Source organism: Oculina patagonica, chromosome 1 (genome assembly GCF_052425735.1).
Source record: "Oculina patagonica isolate OP01 chromosome 1, crgOcupat, whole genome shotgun sequence".
NCBI classification, from domain to species: domain Eukaryota; kingdom Metazoa; phylum Cnidaria; class Anthozoa; order Scleractinia; family Oculinidae; genus Oculina; species Oculina patagonica.
In genome coordinates, this window is record NC_135758.1 from 32,091,450 (window position 1) to 32,112,243 (window position 20,794).

At 39.9% G+C, this 20,794-nt stretch overlaps 2 protein-coding genes across 5 annotated transcripts in view; both read left to right on the top strand.

Moving 5' to 3' along the window:
- The first annotated feature begins 2,108 nt into the window (after nucleotides 1–2,108).
- On the top strand, nucleotides 2,109–9,009 carry LOC144664344 (pre-mRNA-splicing factor 38B-like). 3 transcript variants are annotated; one of them, XM_078525468.1, is made up of 6 exons: nucleotides 2,109–2,426; nucleotides 3,269–3,337; nucleotides 4,720–4,871; nucleotides 5,565–5,625; nucleotides 7,335–7,571; nucleotides 8,139–8,301. In XM_078525468.1, the coding sequence occupies exons 1-6, from the start codon at nucleotides 2,238–2,240 to the stop codon at nucleotides 8,160–8,162; spliced, it is 732 nt and encodes a 243-aa protein (XP_078381594.1). In that variant the 5' UTR covers nucleotides 2,109–2,237; the 3' UTR covers nucleotides 8,163–8,301. The 3 variants fall into 3 exon arrangements, with proteins under 3 accessions (XP_078381594.1, XP_078381576.1, XP_078381585.1); XM_078525450.1 differs by having other exon boundaries at nucleotides 2,111–2,426; nucleotides 7,335–7,567; nucleotides 8,139–9,009; XM_078525459.1 differs by having other exon boundaries at nucleotides 2,283–2,493; nucleotides 7,335–7,567; nucleotides 8,139–9,009.
- A 3,396-nt stretch (nucleotides 9,010–12,405) lies between these two features.
- Nucleotides 12,406–20,794, top strand: part of LOC144664361 (uncharacterized) — a 47,663-nt gene continuing 39,274 nt past the window's right edge. Inside the window, exons 1-9 of one of the 2 annotated variants that reach the window (XM_078525480.1) lie at nucleotides 12,406–12,526; nucleotides 12,856–12,944; nucleotides 15,291–15,333; nucleotides 15,954–16,031; nucleotides 17,543–17,593; nucleotides 18,850–18,922; nucleotides 19,669–19,755; nucleotides 20,381–20,441; nucleotides 20,547–20,746. In XM_078525480.1, the coding sequence (XP_078381606.1) occupies nucleotides 12,872–12,944; nucleotides 15,291–15,333; nucleotides 15,954–16,031; nucleotides 17,543–17,593; nucleotides 18,850–18,922; nucleotides 19,669–19,755; nucleotides 20,381–20,441; nucleotides 20,547–20,746 (666 nt within the window). In that variant the 5' untranslated portion in view covers nucleotides 12,406–12,526; nucleotides 12,856–12,871. Of the gene's footprint in view, nucleotides 12,527–12,855; nucleotides 12,945–15,290; nucleotides 15,334–15,953; nucleotides 16,032–17,542; nucleotides 17,594–18,643; nucleotides 18,756–18,849; nucleotides 18,923–19,668; nucleotides 19,756–20,380; nucleotides 20,442–20,546; nucleotides 20,747–20,794 lie in introns of those variants that run through there. The other variant, XM_078525488.1, reaches the window with a different exon arrangement.

A 20,794-nucleotide genomic window follows, 5' to 3' on the forward strand; every position in this document is an offset into this window, starting at 1 on the left:
CCTTTTTAGTTCTTTGCAACGTTTTATTTATTTTGAGTACTTTTTTTAGTAATTTTGGGCGATTTTCTGACGTTTTGGGAAAATTATGAAATCCAAGATGGCGGAACCAAGATGGCGCCTGTTTTGACATCATGATGTAATTGTCACGTGATGTGACGTAACCATTACACATGACGTATTATAAAAAATAGATTTTTGGACATACTATATATCCTCTAAATTTCATTGTGATTGCTTTAATATTCAGGAAGTTACGGATAGGGTTAACGGTGTAATGACGTCATCTTAGGTGTCTTTATTTGTGACGTCATTTTGAGACTGAAGATCGCAAAAAAATTTTTGGTAACAAGCATTTTCGTTTTCAGCAGGTCAAATTACTTAAGAAAACTACTGTTACCAACTTTTACTAAAAAATGCCCCTTCTTTTTTCTGAGAATGACTTTACGCAAATACCGACTAATCTAAACTGCGGATGTATATGAAAGTGATAAATGATCATCGCAGTGAATTTCCAATTTAAGCAATTGGAATAAAGAAGCCTGAAAAAAATTCAGGGCTTCAACGGGATTCGAACCCGTGACCTCCGCGATATCTACCAACTGAGCTATTGAAGCCACACATTGTCACAATTGACCTCGCTCCCAATGTGTGGCTTCAATAGCTCAGTTGGTAGAGCATCGCACCGGTATCGCTAAGGTCACGGGTTCGAATCCGGTTGAAGCCCTGAATTTTTTTCAGGCTTCTTTATTCCAATTGCTTAAATTGGAAATTCACTGCGATGATCATTTATCACTTTCGTATTGTAAGAATGTTGGATAGAAAAAATAATGGGCAAGCGGTAAAACAGTCACTGTAAAACATCGCTTTTGATGGAAAGAGATGTTCAAATTTGTTTTAGAGTTGCTTTGTAGTACTGTTTTGAGTTTATCGGAATTCCTCGAATAAGCGCCACATCGGGACTGCGGCGCTTATTCGAGGGCGGCGCTTATTAACTTGTTCGTCCCAAATGCGGCGCTTATTCGGGGGCGGCGCTTATTTATGTCATTCTGATCTTAACCGCGAACTTTGCTTTCAAGGCCTTGTTTATTTAGAAAGTTATCATACAGACAACTGTCGTTATGTCTGTGCAAAGCAAAGTTAAACTACCCTTTCAAGTGTCTATTCTTACAGTTTTAAGTTTTATCGAATTTGAAAGGGTCTTTTCTTAACTTAGGTCAAGTGAAGAAATAACAATCAATACTCCTCTTGTGCAGGGGGAGGGGGAGATGGGCGCTTATTAACTTTTTCTGCCTACAAAGTGGGCGCTTAATCGAGGTTGGTTGCTTTAATGAATAAATACGGTATTTACTGTATATTTCATCAAGTGATTCATACGTTGACTTGCACCCAGGCCCGTTGTTGGAGAGCTTAGGACAACGATAGCTTCTTGAGTGCTCTCCAAACTTCCAGGGTGCACCCAACATTGCCGATGGAAATGTACCCTGTTCTAACATATCGCGCTAACTTTCGCGTTCGTCCCCGCGGAATTTAAAGCAAACGAGAGGAATAGATAGGGAGGAGGAGAACTTTCTCCACCTCCATTTCCCTCTATATTTATCTCGCAGGCAGGTGGGCTCCTGTCGCATCAATGTCGCGGGTTATTGCTCCAGAGGTTTTCGTCGGGGTATGGCATAGAAAGGTGAAGGTCGCATACGATCTTCTGCCTAGTCTCATTATATCGTGCTAATTCAGTGTTTTCGCTGTGAGCTACTATCCTTGTTCAGTACGGAGTACCCTATCTTCTATTTCATTCCAATGTTCCTTGAAAAAAAACACTAGCCTGCAAAACAGGCGTCAGCGGGTTTATAGCACAAAGCGCGAGACGAGCGCGATCACCACACACGCTTCACGCGTTGGCCAAGCTAAACCACCTGTTCTGCAGGCTATATAAAGAGCAATAACTCTTACGTGTACAGTTTTGCTTGAATAGTCATGATCATTCAACACAGGCATGAGAGAGGGAGGTAACGGAGAAAAGGAATAAAAAATTCTCCCACTTCTGCCTACACTTGTACGAGGAATGGTAACTAATTTGAAAGCAACCTCGTTCCAGTGTTCCTCCAACAATAAAGTATTATGGGCTACTAGTGGCGGCCGCCATGTTGTGTACTGGACGAGATTATAATTGAATTGCCGTTTTCTTCAAATACAGCCTGCAAAAGTAGCTTATAACTTTCAAAAACTCACAGACTTGCAACATGGATGTGGAAGAGTCAAGGCCTCAAGGTCAAAAGAAGCAAAATAATGTCCTTCCCTTGTGGGGAAACGAAAAAACCATGAATCTAAACAGCATGATTCTCACGAACGTGCTTTCGTCGCCTTACTTCAAGAATGAACTTTTCCAACTGAAAACCTACCACGAAGTCGTTGATGAAATTTACTACAAGGTAAGAATGGAGGAAAGTCGACGAAGAATTGATGGACACAACCGTGGACTCTACACGCTCTAGACACGTAAGAATATCATATAAACCACAGCAATAAGGCTTTAGATTTATTCCCATCAATCATCAAATGAAGCGTTTTGTTTAAGCAAAAACTTTACAAGCTTACTGGGTATTAAGTATAGAAAAGAAGACATAGTAAGAATGTAGTGCTTTTTGTGATCAGAATAAGATGTTGAAGTTAAAGTGATACGATTTGATAAACTGATGTTGAAAAAGTGGTTAGAATTTTTGGTTGTTAGGTTCTTGATTACCAAGCTACCTATTTGTGTATTGTCTTGTAAATTATATGTGATGCCAGGGTATTCTTCTCTGGGAAAGAAGCTCGGATGTTTAGTCTTACTGAAATGTGGTTGTGTGGTTTATTTGTAGTAAAATATAATTCTGTTGCATGTAGTGATTGCTCTTTGCAGCCATGGAACAAATTTCTAACACTAGCTGTCCACCTTGTTTTGGTTCTTAACTCAGTAACTGCAATGCTTCTTTCCAGGAATGCCTGCTTAATGACAGGCTAAGAGGAAGAAGGAGAAGCATGAGTAGAGAGCACTAAGTGACTGTGCTTCACGCCCTTGCCTCTATCCTTGGTCCTGTCAAGTAGTATCCATAGGACAGGCATGGATAGGAAATGATAATACATTGTAGTGTTATCAGATTTCGATCTCCTCACCTCTCCTCTCTTATTCCATGTAAAGGATATTTGTCTACCATGAATGCAATTCCAAAGAATGTTCCATTGCTCTCATCAAGTTCTTAAATTGCATTTCTATTTTGTCTGTTATTTTAAGGTGGACCACCTTGAACCCTGGGAGAAAGGAAGCAGGAAAACTTCAGGACAAGTTGGCATGTGTGGAGGAGTAAGTAGTGTATAAAGCGGTATCATTCTGACCCCGAGACTGATTAAAATTGACAAGTATCAATTCAAACCTCTCTTGGATGCGCCATGTCCCCATAGGACAAAGAGGACTACATGGTGTGTTCATTCACAAATACAGTACAAGAATTTGATTTTGTCTCTAATTGTTTGAGACAGTGACATCTACAAGTGTATTTTTCAGCTAACTTGTTGCAGTATAGATGTGTAAATGTTAGGCTTCACGATCATTATTTGGGTTGTAACACAATGTTTCTTTCCAATAGCCCGAACAATAACAATTCCCTTTCCTTTGTTTTCTGCTGCAAATATTGGCCCATGTTACAGTGTACTTTACTTACTGTCAAAGTTATAAATGTGTGAATGCCCGACTACCGTATTTATTCGATTAAGCGCCCAACCTCGAATTAGCGCCCACCTTGAATAAGCGCCCACCCTGAAGGTAGGAAAAGTTAATAAGCGCCCAGCCTCGAATAAGCGCCCACCCCCACCCCACAAAAAAAAACTGAAAACCATAAGAGGAGTATTGATTATTGAAATTGACTATGTACTACTAAGAAGACTTCCCCCATGATCGAGTTTTCTTAGTATTTTACAGAATCTTTCAACGAACAGTTAAAATTCTGCTTTGGTACGTCTCCCTTTTTTAATATTACCCATTATTATTAATTGTTTTGCTACAAAAGTAAACTTAATATTTGCTGAAAATCGTGAAAATTTAATTAGCGCCCAGCCTTGAATTAGCGCCTACCTCGAATAAGCGCCCACTCCCAAGGACCAAAAAATTTAATAAGCGCCCAGGGCGCTTAATCGAATAAATACGGTAATCACATGCATGATCTTGATGCCATAGTTTCCATGGACTGCAAATGGTTTGCCCTCAGTCATGGAAAAACTTTGGTTTTTGTTTTGTTTCAAAACGTACCCTGTCTTGTACAGGAATTTAAATTATTGTTCTTCCTTGTTTTTCGGGTGCCATAAGCACTACGTATACATGTGCAAAGAATGCCGGGTGTATGAAAGGCTTATTCGTGACAAGTGTTGCAATGTCAGCTCAACACAGTTGAATTAAACTTGACATAAAATTAAAAATAATGTTTGGATTCAAAATTCTTGCATTCTCTTGATTTATTATTCTGTCAGTAAACACTTGTAACCAGCTGTGATTAGGTTAACCTTTGGGAAATAACTTTTGAGATTAAGCTTTCTGGCTCTTTTATCTAACCATTCCCCCTTTTTTCCCAAATATTATACAGTACATGCATGTAAAGGTGAACCTTTGTTTTTGAAATATTATAGGACTTAGAGCAAATCGCAAGTGCTTTTCAGAAGTTCAATTTTTATTTTTTTTATTTTCCTTCTTAGGTACGTGGAGTTGGTGCTGGTGGAATTGTATCAACAGCATTCTGTCTACTTTACAAGCTGTTCACACTAAAACTGACCAGGAAACAGCTCAATGGGTTGATAACACATGTAGACTCACCCTATATTAGAGGACTGGGCTTCATGTTCATTAGGTAGGTAGGTGGCCTGCTTTGAAAAAATGTCTTTTAGTAGATTTGGTAGTATATGTTTATGGCGCTTTTAATTTGTTTTTGGCTTAAACGTTTATAAACTGGCTAGATTTCTATTTCCCTAAATGTTTCAGATTGTGGAAATTAATATGATAAAAAGGAAATAAGAAGGAAATTATACAACACCGTTTTTTTGGCCCACTGGTGGTCCCCCTCTATTCTGAGAAAAGTGAAGTTACCAATGCCAAACTCACTGATACCTCATTACATCACCATAATCACTTCCCATTTGTGATTTCCACAGCAACTACAATGACCCCTCAGGCTTAATAGGTAAATCAGCTATCAAATTTTGCAGTCCCCAAGGGATGTCGCTAAGGGCCGGCTGCCAGCTAATTTAACTGGCTGAAATAGAACTTAAATCCGGCTGAAATTTCACATGAAAACAAAGGCTTCAAGGGTAAACTTTTAGAGCTGCCAAGGCCAGAAAAGCCAGCTGGGCTTGTTGATGAGCCGGGCTTAGTGTTTTCTTAGCTACATCCCTGGACCCCAGTGTAAACTCCTTGTATTCCCCTCTTTTTGTGAGGAAAAGGGGGTACAAGAAGGGTATGGCTTGTTGAGGCCTTTATCATAGCTTGGTTTGTGCTTATTTGCGTGGGGTTTTACCGGTTTTACATTGTTTTCATTTCCTTGTAGATACTGTCAACCTCCTGCCAAGCTGTGGGAATGGATGGAACCATACTTAGAAGATGAAGAGGTTAGTAATTGAAAATTATTTGAATAACTGTAATTGTGATTTTAAAAAGTTACAGCAAGGTACAATGTATTTTAACTTGAAGTTTAAGAATGCTCTGTTTCAGGGTGTTTCGTTTTGTTATTGACTGTACTATAGGCCTGATTTTTCATTGTTAACAACATGTACCCCAGGGACAGACTAAAGAATGCTCAGTCACTTTGTTAAATTTAACTACTGTGGAGTTGGTCATGTTATTTTAAGTTTGTCCACATAAATAACTTCAAAACCCCATTTGTCAAAAGTTGTGTGAAATGAAGTGTTTGAATCTCCACTTTACCAAAAAAAGGAACACATTAACAGTGACAAAAAGTGTCGGGTACTTTGTTCTACTTTCATCAGAGAAGTAAGCTTCTTGTTTTGCTAAATTGAAGAAATTGAAGGTAGATTCTTTCAAACCAGCTGCCTACTTAATTTTTTTTTCAAACCTCTGTGCAATGTTTTAGTTCAATTCAAGAGTGCCCAGCTATTTAACATGCATAAATGAAAGCAACGGTACTGTACATGTTATTGTAGATGTAAACTATTTTTTTAATTGCCAAGAGTTATAAAATCTTAAATTGCCCCTTACGTAAACAGTAGACATAAAGACAATCAGGCAAAGGAAATCATCAGCTAGGGCCCAGGGTACATTGTCATGATGAACTACCAAATTTTCAAACTAACAGTAAAAAAAGTTAATGAAGAGAATTACATTTTGACCTTGGGACTGAATGAGTGTAATAAAACCAAGCAGTCAATTCAAACATACAGGTGGACAATGTTCAGTAAAGTGGTGAGTTTGTTTCGTCAGAGTTTTTTGGTCATTTTTTTAATATTTCAATGTTGTGGCTCTTGGAAGCATGTTGTTGACGCTGTGGTGTTGATGTGTTTGTAGGTTGTTCGGTAATGTACCTCTCTTAGGCAGCTCAGCACAGCTGTTTCCATGCCGACTGCAGGCCCTTCAGATATCGTACTGCACCGAGCTGCCTTACAAGAGGTTAACATGACACCTGAGTAGTTATGGCTCATACAATTGAACTCTAGTTCATGTTCAAGGCAATTTGTTATGTCAATCTTGTGTTTAAACAGCTCTGGCCAAAACTGGGCTTTCGGTATGATTTTAGTGGGGAGATGATGCCTTAGCTGGGGTGGGGCAGGGGGAGGGATAAATTGCACCCAGTGAAATTACAAGTATAAAACAACTTATAACTAACAACTAGACAGTTAAGATAATTTTGCAGAAAATGCTTAGTCTTGTGTAAGTCTTTAAATGTTGTTCAATATGGCAGGGTGTAAACAAAAATATGTAACCTGGGAAACAGAATTTCGTGTTACGCATTTGATGTTTTAACTCTTTGAAATAGTTTGAACTTTTGTGTCACCTGTAGCAACAGCAGAGAATTTTTCCAGTACAAAACGGGTAAAAAGATAACCCATAGGCTATCACATGCTGCAATGATTTTGGTTTGTTGTTTAGTTCAATCAGTGAAATTCTTTTCTGAAGCAGAGAGTTGAGTGACTGCCCTGAATCAAAGTGTGTCATGCAGTCATCTGTGTTAAACTTATCTTAACTTTACAAGGCTTGGCTTTCTAGCGTTGCCGTGACAGTAGCAGTCACTTGAGAGAATGAGCAATCCTTGTGGAGTGACTACTCGCACATGAATCTTCTTTCTGTGTGTGCCATTTTGCAGGAGATTGACCCAAAAGCTGGTGGAGGCTGCACCATGACCATTGGCCAGATGGTAAGGAGTTTCTTGTTGAAGCTGGAGTGGTATGGAACCTTGTTCCCCCGCATTCCTGTTCCTGTTCAGAAGGACATTGAGGTGAAACTGCGAGCAAAGGGACTGTGTGACGATCACAAGCGTACCGCGCAAGAGGGCTGGGGAGAGGCGGAGGATTTTGTCAAACGCACGCGTGGAGAGAGGTGGGTGAGTCTTGGCTGGAAACTGGGAACTAAAACAAGCAGTGTTAATTGTTGTAAACTCTACTGACGGGACCATTTTTTAGCGCAAAAAAGTTGTTAGGATTCTGGGCAGGAAGTATTACAGTGCGACGCGCCTTACCGTGGCCACCCAAAAAACTTTAACAAGTGTTTTTACTGCTTTTCACTATTTTACGTTTTTACTGCGTTTTGTTTATAGTTACGATGTAACAAGCATCTATTTGATCGTATTCAACTTTGCAAGGAAGCGTGTTCGTCACACAAATAATAATATTACAAGAGTACACTTGTTAAAAGGTTTGTTGGGTGGCCACAGTAAGGCGCGTCGCACTTCTTTTTTTTGTACACTACCTAAGCTAATATCCTACCATACTATTTTATGTTGTAATTTTTCCTATTGTAACTTTTCTAACACTTTAGCAAAAAGCCCACTATGTTACTAGTCATAAATTGCTTCTTTGCTCTTTGCAGGTAGCAAAAATTAGTTAATTTAAATTGATAAAGCTGCGTTGTGTCTCATAGTGCGTATTTCTCTTTCTTCAATTCTATACAGCCCCTCAAGCAGACGCCATGGTGAGGCGGCCGACGATGATCGTCAACCAAAATCACGTCGAAGCCCAAGTCGCGATCGTGATCGTGATCGCGGTCGAGAAAAACGACGAAGTCGGAGTAACGACCGCGACAGTTCACGAAGGCGAAGCAGGGAACGTCGGAGTCACGAACGAAGACGCGACGACAGCAGGGACCGCGACAGAAGGAGAAAACGAAGCCGAAGCCGGAGCCCGAGCAGACGAAGCAGGGACGAGGACAGAAAAAGACGAAGCCGCAGTCGAGATAGAAACCGAGAGAGGAGACGAAGTGCTGATCGTGATGAATCGCGGGGAAAAAGTAACAGGGATGAGAAAGGAAGCCGAGAGAAAGACAGGTCACGCAGTAGATGAAACAAAACTATCAATACAGCGCTGTTGCGTCCCTCGAGCGCTCTCAGTACATTCTTAAATGCACTGAGTTTGACTGCAAAGGGCGTACTTTTGTACTGTGTATTGACTTTGTGTATTGACTTTGTTGGAAAGTGTCTCGCGTACGTTGGACTCTGTATATTTTTCAGCAATTTATTGTTATTTTTACTTTGTGTCTTGTCAACAAGACAGTGGCTACCGTTAAGAGATTTTTGTAACCGTTTCCTCGCTGGCTATACCAGGAAAAAAAAAAGCTAGAAGGGAGTGAAATCCACTTTGCATGGGCATGAACGCTATATAGTAATGGATGCATAGCCGAATCTCTTTTCTTTTGAGGCCCACAGGCCTGCACTGCAGCCGTTCGTTAAAACAAATTAGCCTTTTAATAACGTTTTTCAAAGTTAATGTAAGCGTTAGGTTTTATTATTATAACGACAGATTAACAAGAAGTGATTTTTGAAGGGAGTAGGTGAAGATGCGCCGCATCATTTTAACCGTTTTGACCCTGGCAGTCTTATATGACCATCACCTATATTTTCGTCCCGGGGGTACTCCAAAAAGTTTTATACGGGGAGGCTCCGCCCCTGAGATCCGACCCCTTACCCTTTTATATAGCCATTTTGACAGAAAAGACACCCCTTTCATATACCTTTTATTGGAAAAAGGTACCCCTTTCATATACCTACATGACATCACGTAGACTTAAAACTGGAAGTTTTATTGTCATTTTCATGCAGCACTAAAAAAATTTAAATGATACAGCCATAAGTTGTGTCTGTTCGAAATATTTTAATTAAAGGCCCTTTTAAATACCTAAATGACAGATTTCCCCACCCTTTCATATACCTAGACTTGTGAAATCCCGACCCTTTTATATACCTGAAGCCTGAAAAAGGTACCCCTTTCGGGCGGAGCCTCCCCGTATAGGCCATTATAGGGAGTACCCCCCCGGGATTTTCGTGGGACTGCGGCTTTTTCTTATATTTATATGGAATGTGTTGAAATTGTAAGGAACAAGCTCATTTGACTATTGAAATATTGAAAACGATCCTTATGCATTACTTGTTGTACAAGATCAGTTAATTTATTTTCTTTTATGATTACTTCGTTAATTCTCATGACTTAAATGCTTGATATATAGAACACGGAAAAAGAGAAACATTAGAGACCTTTGTAAGTAGCTAAAGGGACACCGGCACTGCTGTCAGCTCAAGAAATTTTTCAGAGACCACGCAAATTTCGACCGTGTGATCATGTTTTCCAGAATAGTTACTTAGGAAGGTTACCTTACCAACCGATTTACAGTTCTGTATGCAGAGTAAACGCAGCGTTCGTGTAAGAAAATAGGACTTAAAATATTTTATGGTGTAAACTTCCAAACTATTCGCCAGGGTCTTCTCAGCTTGGAAATCCAAGATGGTGGCCCGTGTGGAAAGGACTCTGGGAATAAGGCCAATGGCAGTCAGGTGCAAAGCATGTTAATTCTTCTTAAGCCTGGTTTTTACTAGCGACGCAAGCACAAGCTCAAGAATAGAGCGGTTTTCACTTGAGTGTCGAAAGTAAATACACCACTTTCATAATGGCGGCCAATTTATTTATTCTTTTTATGTATGTTAATTAGCCCTACTGGCCTCGTCAGCATGTGAAAAATTCAAAAGAATTTTTACTTTAAAACGAGGCCAGTAGGGCTAATTAACATACATATTAAAGAATAAATAAATTGGCCGCCATTATGAAAGTGGTGTATTGCGTTTGCTTTGGTTTTGCATTACTACGCTTAGTGATTGGCTAAAAAATCTCGTGCCACTTTTTCAGCCAATCAGAACTAAAACCAAAACCAATCGTGACTCGCTCGCGCACGTTTTCCCGCGCTTCGTGCCGGCTACATGTATTTGCTCCGAGTTTTGATTGGTTCACTGGATTGTCTGGGTCCTTTGTGATTGGCCAGAGTAATTACTTTGGTTTTAGTTTTACGACACTCAATTGAAAACTGCTCTATAAGCTCTTACTTCACCGTGAAAACGGCTTGGACTCAAGCAAAAGCACAAGCGAATTACATTTTGATGCTTGCGCTTGTGCTTGTGGGAAGCACAAGGATGAAAATTTGTCCTTTTTGCGTGATTGCACTTGTCCTTGCGTCGCTAGTGAAAACCAGGCTTAACTGGTCTCCATATATCCTAATAGTATTCGTAGATGAGGGTATTCGATTTTCAAGACAGTGACTTCTTGGTGATCGATATATGTATTCTCGTATTCATATATGACTTTGTGTTAATATTTCTGAGGAGAAACTGGACTGATCATTTCTCGTTATTTTTCATTGTTTACTCCAATCCAGGTGCTTGGAGTAGAATAGTTGTAAAGCTTTCATACTTCTTAGTATTACCCATTCGTAAACCCCTATTTGCGTTTCGATATGCCGGTATTATTGCATGCCTATCTCTTCATCGCTTTAAGTTTTTGTCAAATAAATAAAAGGACTGTTACTTGAATGCTGTGGTGCTTTTTTCTCGCTAAATTCTATCATCGTTTATGGCGGTGACAACTCTACCCCTTCTGATTCTTGAGTGAGACTTTATTTTCGCTATTTTTCTTTTGTTTCTTTTTCGTGAGGAAACTTGACATGAATGAAACAAAACGATTTCACTTCGCTTTCTTTAGTGGTGCTCTCTTAAAACTTTCCGTATCAGTTAAACAATAATTGTCAGCTTTCACGTGTGTATTCAGGACGTGTTTATTCTTTCCCTCTCGGGTCTTGTCTCCTAACATCATCTTGTAACGTTTCAAATAATATGCACGCAGAAACCTTGAGAGTGAAATTGAGGCTCCGTATTTTGTCAATACCCCACCCCTCAGCGGCATTATACGTAAAGCTTGTCTACGGGGGTGCAACCTTTCCGCTTCTCTCGTTCGTGTATTTGAGAAATATCTCTTTTTTATACTACCCAGTCCCAGACCCTCTGGCACCTAGGAACAGCACCCCATCTCAAATGAAGTTGCAGTCTTGCTGGCGGGAGCATACTTGTACCACCTGGAAGGGCGAAAATCAACAGTGAATGAGTACCCCGATCCAGCGATCAAATTCAGGAGCCCATGTCAAATTGTAATCCAGCCCGCCCTTGAGTAAGGCGCATACCGAAAAATTCCGGTTATAAGCCCTGGGTTTGTACAACTTCGTAAGGGGTTTTGGGTGGGCTTATAAGCGGAGGGGCTTATACCCGGGATCGGGAAGGCTTATATGCGGAATTAAAAAAAGTGGTGATGGAAAAACGTTTTTATTTTATAAAAACGCATAATAGAGCAACATTTACCACCGTTCAGTACTGTCATCCAGCAGAGGGAGTCTTATAATCGGAGGGGGGGGGGGGGGTGGCTTATAACCGGAATTTTACGGTATGCCCCTGACGGAGTATATTTTTGAAAAATCTAGACATTACCGTATTTTCTCGATTAGACACCCCCGGCGTTTAATACAAACTTGACCTGGTGGACCCGGCGTTTATTTGACTCCTGCAGTTTTTTGAGCCTGGTTTTCATTTAGAAACGGTTTTTATTCGCTGTTTTTGACAAAAATGTATCTGGCTGATATAGATACAACTTATCATACCTTAAATAAATACCTTAGGGGCCTATTTTCAACGTCACCTTGGAGACCCGGCGTTTATTCGGTACCCGGCGTTTAATCGAAAAATACGAGAACTAATAATCACTCAAAATGACCTCATTGCTCCAGAAACCAATAGATGGCGTGACTTCCCGTGACATACGGCATCGTTCGTGACATATTCGGAAAGTGAACGGGGATTTCCGGTATCCGGTATCTTGCTCCGATTTTGGCTCGAATCCCGAGTCCGTCGTTTTATCCGGTCACGGGTCACAACTGTATGAGAATTTTTTTTCACTAGAATGGAGAATATCACTTTCAGTTGCTGCTACAAAGCACGTATTCGGTATTTATGTGATCAAAGTGGTGTTTTTAAAGGTAAGTGAGTTTGAAAGTTTTCAATGTTAATTAATTGACTGTTCAGATAGAGCTGTCTTTGTATTCCTTCGTTGTCGGGACGATTCTATATTTGAAAGTTTTTTAGCACCTTATTTTACTGTAATAATGCCCTTATTTGACAACAGTGTATCAATATATTTAATGTAATCAATGTTAATCCTTCTTCGTCTGAATTATTCAGATCTCTCCATGTAATATTCATTTCCTGTTTACAAACCAGAAGCTTCCTCGAGCTCTCACCATGCTGAAGCTCGGACGTGCCTGAAAGATTTTAGTGCTATCTGTTCAATCATTACCCTTTTTTACAGTTTAATAATAGTTGTCATGAACAGTTCCTCGTCCAAACGAGAATGGCTTGGCTTGGAGGGGCAGATACAATCTCTACACAGCAACAGTGGTGTGTATAGCTATTTATAGACCTTATGCACCAGTCATTTGAAAGCCCCAACCCCCCTCCCCCCCCCCCCTCGGGCCTTAGCGGGGGATTACGGGGGCATTCACTTTTAATATATTCACTTCATTTTAGTCCCTTGGTAGGGGGGGAATGCACCAGAAATCACGACCTTCGCATCCTGGACCAAGGAATAAGCGGGGCAGTCACTCAATGGTCAGCGGCTTTCATTTTCGTACCACATAGTAGTTTTGCTCAATCAAAGACAATGTCGAGAAGCATGGCAAGTTTATATTTATACACATAAAATGCTCTGCAAAGTTTCTTACAAGTATGGTTCTGTAAAGAAGTATTGTAGCTGAAGATTTTAAAGCCTGCTCTCGAAAGAAAGGTCTTGAATAAAAAAAGCTGCATTGACCTGTCTGATATTATGATTGAATTATTTGTTCTGTCTGGATTTACATCAATTGTTTCAAAGTGAGGATTGCTTTTTAATGACTGTTTTTTGTTACGTTTTGTTGACTAAAAATAGGAAAATAAAACGCACAATATAATAATTAACAGAGGCAAATATAGCACTAGCTGCTCAGAAATCAACGCGTTTATTTCACGGCTACCAACAATATTATCATCCCTTATCGTCAGACCTCCCCCTTAATGCTTGGTTATAAGTTTTTTACAAGGAAGTACCATGGGTGTCGAACATCGGGGGCGGGGGAGTTCACCTCTCACTTTTTTCCCGGGTACTGGGTATTCCACTTTCTTTCACTTCCATAAAAAGTGAATGACCTGCTTATGCCAGAGGGGGGGAAGGGGGTTTCAAATGACTGATGCATTATATTTAACTAATTAACTTTCAGTTTATTTGACAGTGCTTTCCACGTTGTCATGTCCTTTCAGTGAGTTTTATTATTTTTCGTTTCTACTGGGTGATTTGATTTCTGAAATCCCATATCAATGCAAACAGTAGTAATAGCATAAATTGCGCCATTAAAATAGTGAAATTATAGGTGGTCGTGACTGGAAGGGTTATAAATAAATTTTAAGTCACTTCTTAAAATTTATTTCGAACCTCATAATTTGATATTTTACCTGAATAGCTTAGGGTTGTTGGTGGGGGTTAGGGCCGGGTGTGGATACTTCTAAAATGCCTTTACGGGTATGTGTTTCCCAACAGCCTGAGGGTCGTAATTTTGGGCGCCCAATCTTGAATCTTGAATTTCTCGATTGGGGTATGGAATTTTGACCGTACGGAAAATTCAAGTTCAAATGAGTGTTGAAAACCCAAAACTAAACTAAGTAACCAAAATGACCAATCATAGTGGACTGAAACTATTCAATGAAGAAAAAAACAACTACGGCACTTTCGCCCACAGCAGTGACTTGTCATGCAAGTATAAGGGGTTAGACCAAACACATGGTCACTCTGTAAAAAGCAGTTCCTTCTCTTTAATGTAAAACATTTTTGGAGATATTTCGGGAAAATGTTCCACAGGAAATGCAGGAAAGGGCATGTCTGATAAATAAATTTTGACAATTTTCTGGGGTGAGGAGGGTGGGGGGGGGGGGCATGCAAGCCTGGCCCAGATCCCCTTGATGCTGACCATTGCTCAAACCCCAACCAATCAATTCCAAAGTCCAGCATGCTAACTATAAGGTCACCATGCCTCCCACGGTTAGATTAAAAGCTCACTAGTTCATTGTCATAAAATCTCCTAATAAGATCTCACATTTCCCAAATAAAATAGCCCTCGAATTTCCGGTAGCTAGGGCCCTCCCTTAGTAGAGCAAGGAAGGACCACCTTTACTCTTGACCTTATATTTCAAACAAGAAAGGTTCCTTCCTTCACAGCAGCACCCCCTCCCTCCCCACCCCACCAGCACGTTTGGATCTGCCACTGTTTGTGATCCATATCTGAGAGATAATCTTGCTTTCATGTCTGGGTCTGGGCAAGGGGAGGTGCATGTCCACGTTCACAAATTAAAAATTAGTGCTTATTACAGAGAGTCCTGTTTACACATGTGTATCAGTACCAGGAGGGATACTCCCATATATTAGTTATAATATGCACATATCCATATAATTGTTATTATATGGGTATGTGCTGCTGTGAAGGGCAAGGGTATGGTTTTCAAGCAGTTTAGTTTGAGATAGGGAATAGAATTTAGAGAGGTTTGGTCTACAGTTATGTAGGTTGTCACTTATCAGGATACTGCTCAATAGTATGGATAATTTAGTCTAGACTAGGAATTGACACGATACCAGAGTAAGTCCCACAAAATTTTCTTTCATAACATTGATGTCCTTCACTGGTTCTCACATTTTAAACTTGCAAACTTAAAACTTGTTAGGGCTTACCAAGCTCAGGGAGCCTGACAAAAGTGACAGACACTGGTAAGTTATTACCTCAATTTCTACCAAAATAAAAAAAAAATAAAAATGTAATTACAAAGGACCTTGAAAAAGGGTGTTTGGGACTTATGGATCTTCTAGTTTCTGCTTGTCGGCTAGGCCAACCTGTCAGATTGTGTGGAGGTTTAACCATTTTTATCACCCTTGTGTATACTAACTCCTAGACTTGATTGCAAATAAATTGCTTCAAAACAAACCATGGAAAATTCAACACCTGCTTTGTAACTGCAAAAGTTTGAAATCATCTGGGCAAAAGCATAAAACACACCCTTTAAACCTCTCAAAAACAAAGTCAAGCTAAACATCTTATAGTCTTACTGTCTATGATCAATCTATCTCGAGGCTAAGTGCATTGCCACTATAAACAACATTTATTTTTTATTTTTTTATTCTCTCTTTCGTGACTATTTTAATTAAAGCTTTATTACTTTTACTCAGCTCGCTCAGCATTTTGGTTATTCTGAGAAATATTATCTAATTATGTACTAAAAATAGACTATGTAAATTAAGTTTACTTTATTATTTAATTTTAATAATTTTCTATTTGGTAATATTAATGAAGCATGTGTTGTTGTTGTTGTTATTTGCCTTTTGGTTTACAGGTTCATTATACAAGACTCCAATCTCTTAATTTATGACCAAAGAAGCAGCCAGACTCCACCCGATACCAAACCAACAGGGTGGGTACTGATACAGTGCTGTATAGAAGAAAAGTGCCATTCATTTCCTCATGTTAACTTTTTGTGGACTAGAAACAGTATTGTGCCAGAGATCCCCCCCCCCCTCTCCCTGCTCCACTGTGACACAGAAGGGTTTTTGGTATGAGCCAGTCTGCCACCCTTAAACATTTTTGGCATTTGAAACCCACCTCCCTTTTGCAATTTCCAGTGCTCTCTTTCTTGGAATGGGAATGGATATTTCCTGCAACTGCACGTTACTAAAGGAGCTACATCACAGACGTACACATATCTTGAAAAAAACCATCCTTGTTTATTTTTGTGTTTTATTGCTCTTTTGTTGTTTTTCTATATTATATTAGAAAACTATTATTTTGAGGTCTCCTTCAATTTGAAAGTAATCAGAAAAATGACTTAAAATATCGTGACGTTGCTTCTTTAAAGGGATAAAACCTTCTCAGCATTTATTTCAAGAGATTGGTATTAAAATTGAATTTAGTGGAATCCTGTTATTCTGATCACCAATTGTCCACCCACAAACTCTGGCCGTACTGAGCTCCTGTCTGGACAAAAGCAAGTTGTGCTTGTTAGTATATCAAGGTGCAATGAAAATGAATTTTCCAGGTTGCCCTCTGGGCAAGTTGGAGCCGTTGTGTGCTAGTAACCCGAAGGGTTACTCAGTGGCTTTACCTCAACAGCCAGCAAAAAAGTCCAAAAATGTTTCTTGCCCATCAGGCAACAGAAAAACGCACTATCCCCACCCTTGCATGCTTCAACAATGAACAACAATACAACTAACATAAGAGAGTGGTGAATGGTGAAATTGAGACTTAGTGATACAGCCATGGGACTAGTGATGACTTTTCTGGAAACTAGAGATTCTCTTAGCCTTGTAATAGAAATCAAAAATAAATTTGTGGGGACTGGAAACGAGTGAGTTGCCATGGTAACATAATTTTATTATAAATGTAGGTGTGTCACCTTTAGAAGTATTAGTCTGCGAAGTTTTATTGGTCTCTGTAAAAAAATAAACGAGATAACTCAAGTTTTGTACTTGAAATAAAATTGGGTTGAGTAGATGACGTCATCAGTCTCCTAATTTGCATATTTTACAATTTTTTTAAGCTTTAATCTCTGGAACTGAAATAGATATTTGAAAACGGAGAACGCCATTTTGAATCTTTTGTTAAATACTTTATGAAACCACAAAAAAAGAAAGGGGTGAAAATTTGATCATAGTAGCACTTCAATGGCTTTACAAATGAAAACAAGATTGTGAGCCCATGAAATTTAACTAACATTCTATGAGACACCCATTTGTTAAGGGACATTCGCCACCCCTTTTACAGGTATGAGACATGGGTTTGAGTTTGCGTTGTTCTGGTTGTGAAGTGGATTAATTCCAAAAAAAAAAAGAAAAGAAAAGACAATGCACACACAGTTCCTGCTAGACAGATGAGTCATTTCAGTCATCCAAATGTTTCTTTCTCTTTATTATTATTTTTTCTTTTTAGATTTATTGATGTCGCTTCATCAGTACTGGATGTCTTTGTTGTTATTTCAAGGTACAATTTGAAAACAAATTTGTAATTAGCAACTACCGTATTTACTCGAATAAGCGCCGCGGCGCTTATTTAATTTTTCGCATTTCAAGTGCGGCGCTTATTCGAGGGCGGCGCTTATTTGAGGGCGGCGCTTATTTAAAATTTGGACGCCACAAAAAATCTTATCTTTTACAGTAATATGAAAAGAGCGTCTTTTGATTGTCAGTATTCGTCTCTTGCTGAGACATAAGGGGCGCTAGCTGTCCTGGCAATGTTAGCGGCGTTCAAAAAATTTACAGAACTACGTATTATAAGAATGTTAAATAGAAAATCTAATGGGCAAGCTGTAAAACACTCACTTTGAACTGCAAAACATCGCTTTTGATAAGAAAAGTGTCAGTTTGTTTTAGAGTTGCTTTGTAGTGCCATTTTTAGTTAAACGAAATTCATCAAATAAGCGCCGCATCGGGACTGCGGCGCTTATTCGGGGGCGGCGCTCATTAACTTTTTTGTCCCAAATGCGGCGCTTATTTGAGGGCGGCGCTTATTCGGGGGCGGCGCTTATTCGAGTAAATACGGTACGTAGTCGTATCCGATATGGTTAATTCAGATACTTTCTGCGGTCCTAATTGCATCAGCTAGTTTTGGGGTTCAGGGTTCAGTGAAAAGAATTTTAGGGCTTTCTATAAGCTTGTTTTAGGGTTTAGGGTTTTACAGCCTGTAATGTTGGGAGGGCTATCCACATATTGGGCCGTGTGCAGGTCAACGAAGGTTAAAAGCTCTTTACCTTCCTTTTCCTTCTCCACAGACTTTTTCCTTGTCATGTTCTACAGAAAAACATCGCCCGTGTTACCAGACCTCTCCGAAAACATGGAAACGTTTTCTATTTATTAAATAACACGTCCTTTTTGGAGTTTTTTTGCCTTGTTTTTCACAATGTCTCCAATGAATGTCGATTGGAACTCTGTTATGCGCGCGCGACATTAACGGATTTAACGTGAGCGTTCTATGCATGACGTGATAATGAAGTTTCTATAGTAACAGCTAAGGAAAACATTTCTGAAATAGACAGCAAGACGAAGACGGACCGCGTAGCAGAGCTTATGCGTCTACTATGGTTTTGCTTAATACTTTCAAGTTGCTAAATGCCAGAGATGCGAGACTCGCTATATCGCCAAACTTGGTTAAACCTCGCTGTTTCATTTCAGTTTTCCGTGCATTTACTCAGAATTAGCACTCCGAATCTTTCTAACGTTGACTGTTATTTTCATTTTCAGTAAGGATGGAAAAGATTATCAGTTGTCCCCTCCTCGGGATGTCTGTGTGTTTGACTGGCTTATTAGCCTGAAGGTGAGCGGCAGCAAATACTAGCAAAATAAACACGTTTTTTTTTAAATTCTCCAAAGCAAAGGTGAAAATTTGCACTTGATGTTAGCCAAGTTCGCGCGCTTGCCCCTGCGTGTTTGCTTTGACGAAGTGTTTCGTTCTGACAAGGAGCCGTTTAAGGTCATTGCCCTGTTTTGCATTGCGCATCCTTAATGCGCAGAATTTTACGCGTAATTAGCGCGCGCGCGCGAGCACATCAACAAAATGGCGGCTTTTTTCTATGCGGCTTAGTCCGCGAGAGAAGTAAATTGTCACTTTCTCCTAAACGAGCCTGGTGACCTATCAATTTTTTCTCATATTTTGGGTGTAGCGATCAAATTCTTTCTGTAAAATGAAAACAGATCAATTCATGTGTTTGAAAAATAAATTATCGCTAAAAAAGTGTACTTTGCCAGTACTCGCAGAGGAATTATAAAGGAATTATATGGAATATACATGGTCGTCCTGCTCCTAAACGAATCTGGTGACCCCCCTTTTTTATTTCAAAATTTAAGTTCCCTTGAAGTAATAAACCAGTAGGCGAAGTTTGGTTAAAAATCTATGTTCAGTTTTATTTCGGGGCAATGACCTTAAAGTACCCTGGGTGCCAGAGGGCGTTTTCGCCGCAAAAAAACCCTGTGACACCCAGGGTACATTTAAAGCGGATTTCATTTTATCCTAGACTAATGAATTAAAATTGTTTTTGTTGACTTTGTTCATTTGTTGATTAGGAAGCGACGAGACAAGCGAGCAAGCAACAGTTGGCGGCCTCAGCATTTGAGCGTGGTGCCGTAGGAGGTGGTAGTATTATGGGCAAGGTAAGAACGTCTTTTGTGTTACTGGTAATTTTTCCGACGGTTAAAACCCCATTTAATCTGTCCCTTCTTTGCGCATGCAAAAAACTTAGTATGACGGTAAAAAATGACATGCTGTGTGTGTGACATGACATGACTGACAGACTGACTGACCTAACTGACTAAATGGCGGACTGACATAAGGACTAAAGGACTGAATGACTGATTAACAGACAGACAGACAGACAGACAAACGGACGTACAGACGGATGGATTAGTAGACTAACACTAAGACAGAGTGACTGATTGACTGACTGACTGACTGACTGACTGACTGACTGACTGACTGACTGACTGACTGATTGACTGACTGACTGACCGACCGACTGACTGACTGACTGACGGAGGGACTGACTGACTGACTGACCGACAGACGGAAGAACTGATGGACTGACGAAAGGATTGACGGACGGACGGACTAACTGGCAGACAGAGTGATTGACGGACAGACCGACTGATGGACTAACGGAAGGACTGAAGGATGGCCTGAGCACGTGCAGTGGGAAATCAGCGTACCATTGCGCGAAGATAATTTTGTAACCAATTTGTTGTTGGAGGGTGTAAATTTTGATGTACGTGTTTATTTCAGTTACGAAGCAGTCTGCGCCGGAAGAAGAAAGTCACCCGGGCTTTGTCAGAAAATAGCAAAGGTTAGTATTGTTTTGTCATATTTTTCTAGTTTTTCTAATTCGTTTATATTGCTTTCTACTGCTATTGACTCCTTTTTTCTTACTCCCCTTATATTTTACGGACAGTTGGTTCCAGTGTAAACGGGCCTGTGACGGGTATCGTGAGGGGTAACCCGCACAAGGAACCCTCTCCGAAACAAGAGCCAAAACCGAAAGGCCGAGTTCAGCGCTCAAAGTCCTTTCCTTGGGAAGGACCACCCAGTTTAGAACTACCTCAGCAAGCTATGCCATCTTTTGAAGAACAGGATAAAGAATCTCCTATAGAGGTATGTGGAATTTCAGGAATTTTCTTTGATAAACTATAATTTTTGTTT

Bases quoted from the DNA above. Each gene is read 5' to 3' on its own strand.
- LOC144664344 (XM_078525450.1), top strand. From the start codon at position 2,238: ATGGATGTGGAAGAGTCAAGGCCTCAAGGTCAAAAGAAGCAAAATAAT. The intron at 2,427-3,268 runs GTAAGAATGGAG...TGTTATTTTAAG, and splicing joins TTGATGAAATTTACTACAAG to GTGGACCACCTTGAACCCTG. The intron at 7,568-8,138 runs GTGGGTGAGTCT...AATTCTATACAG, and splicing joins AAACGCACGCGTGGAGAGAG to CCCCTCAAGCAGACGCCATG.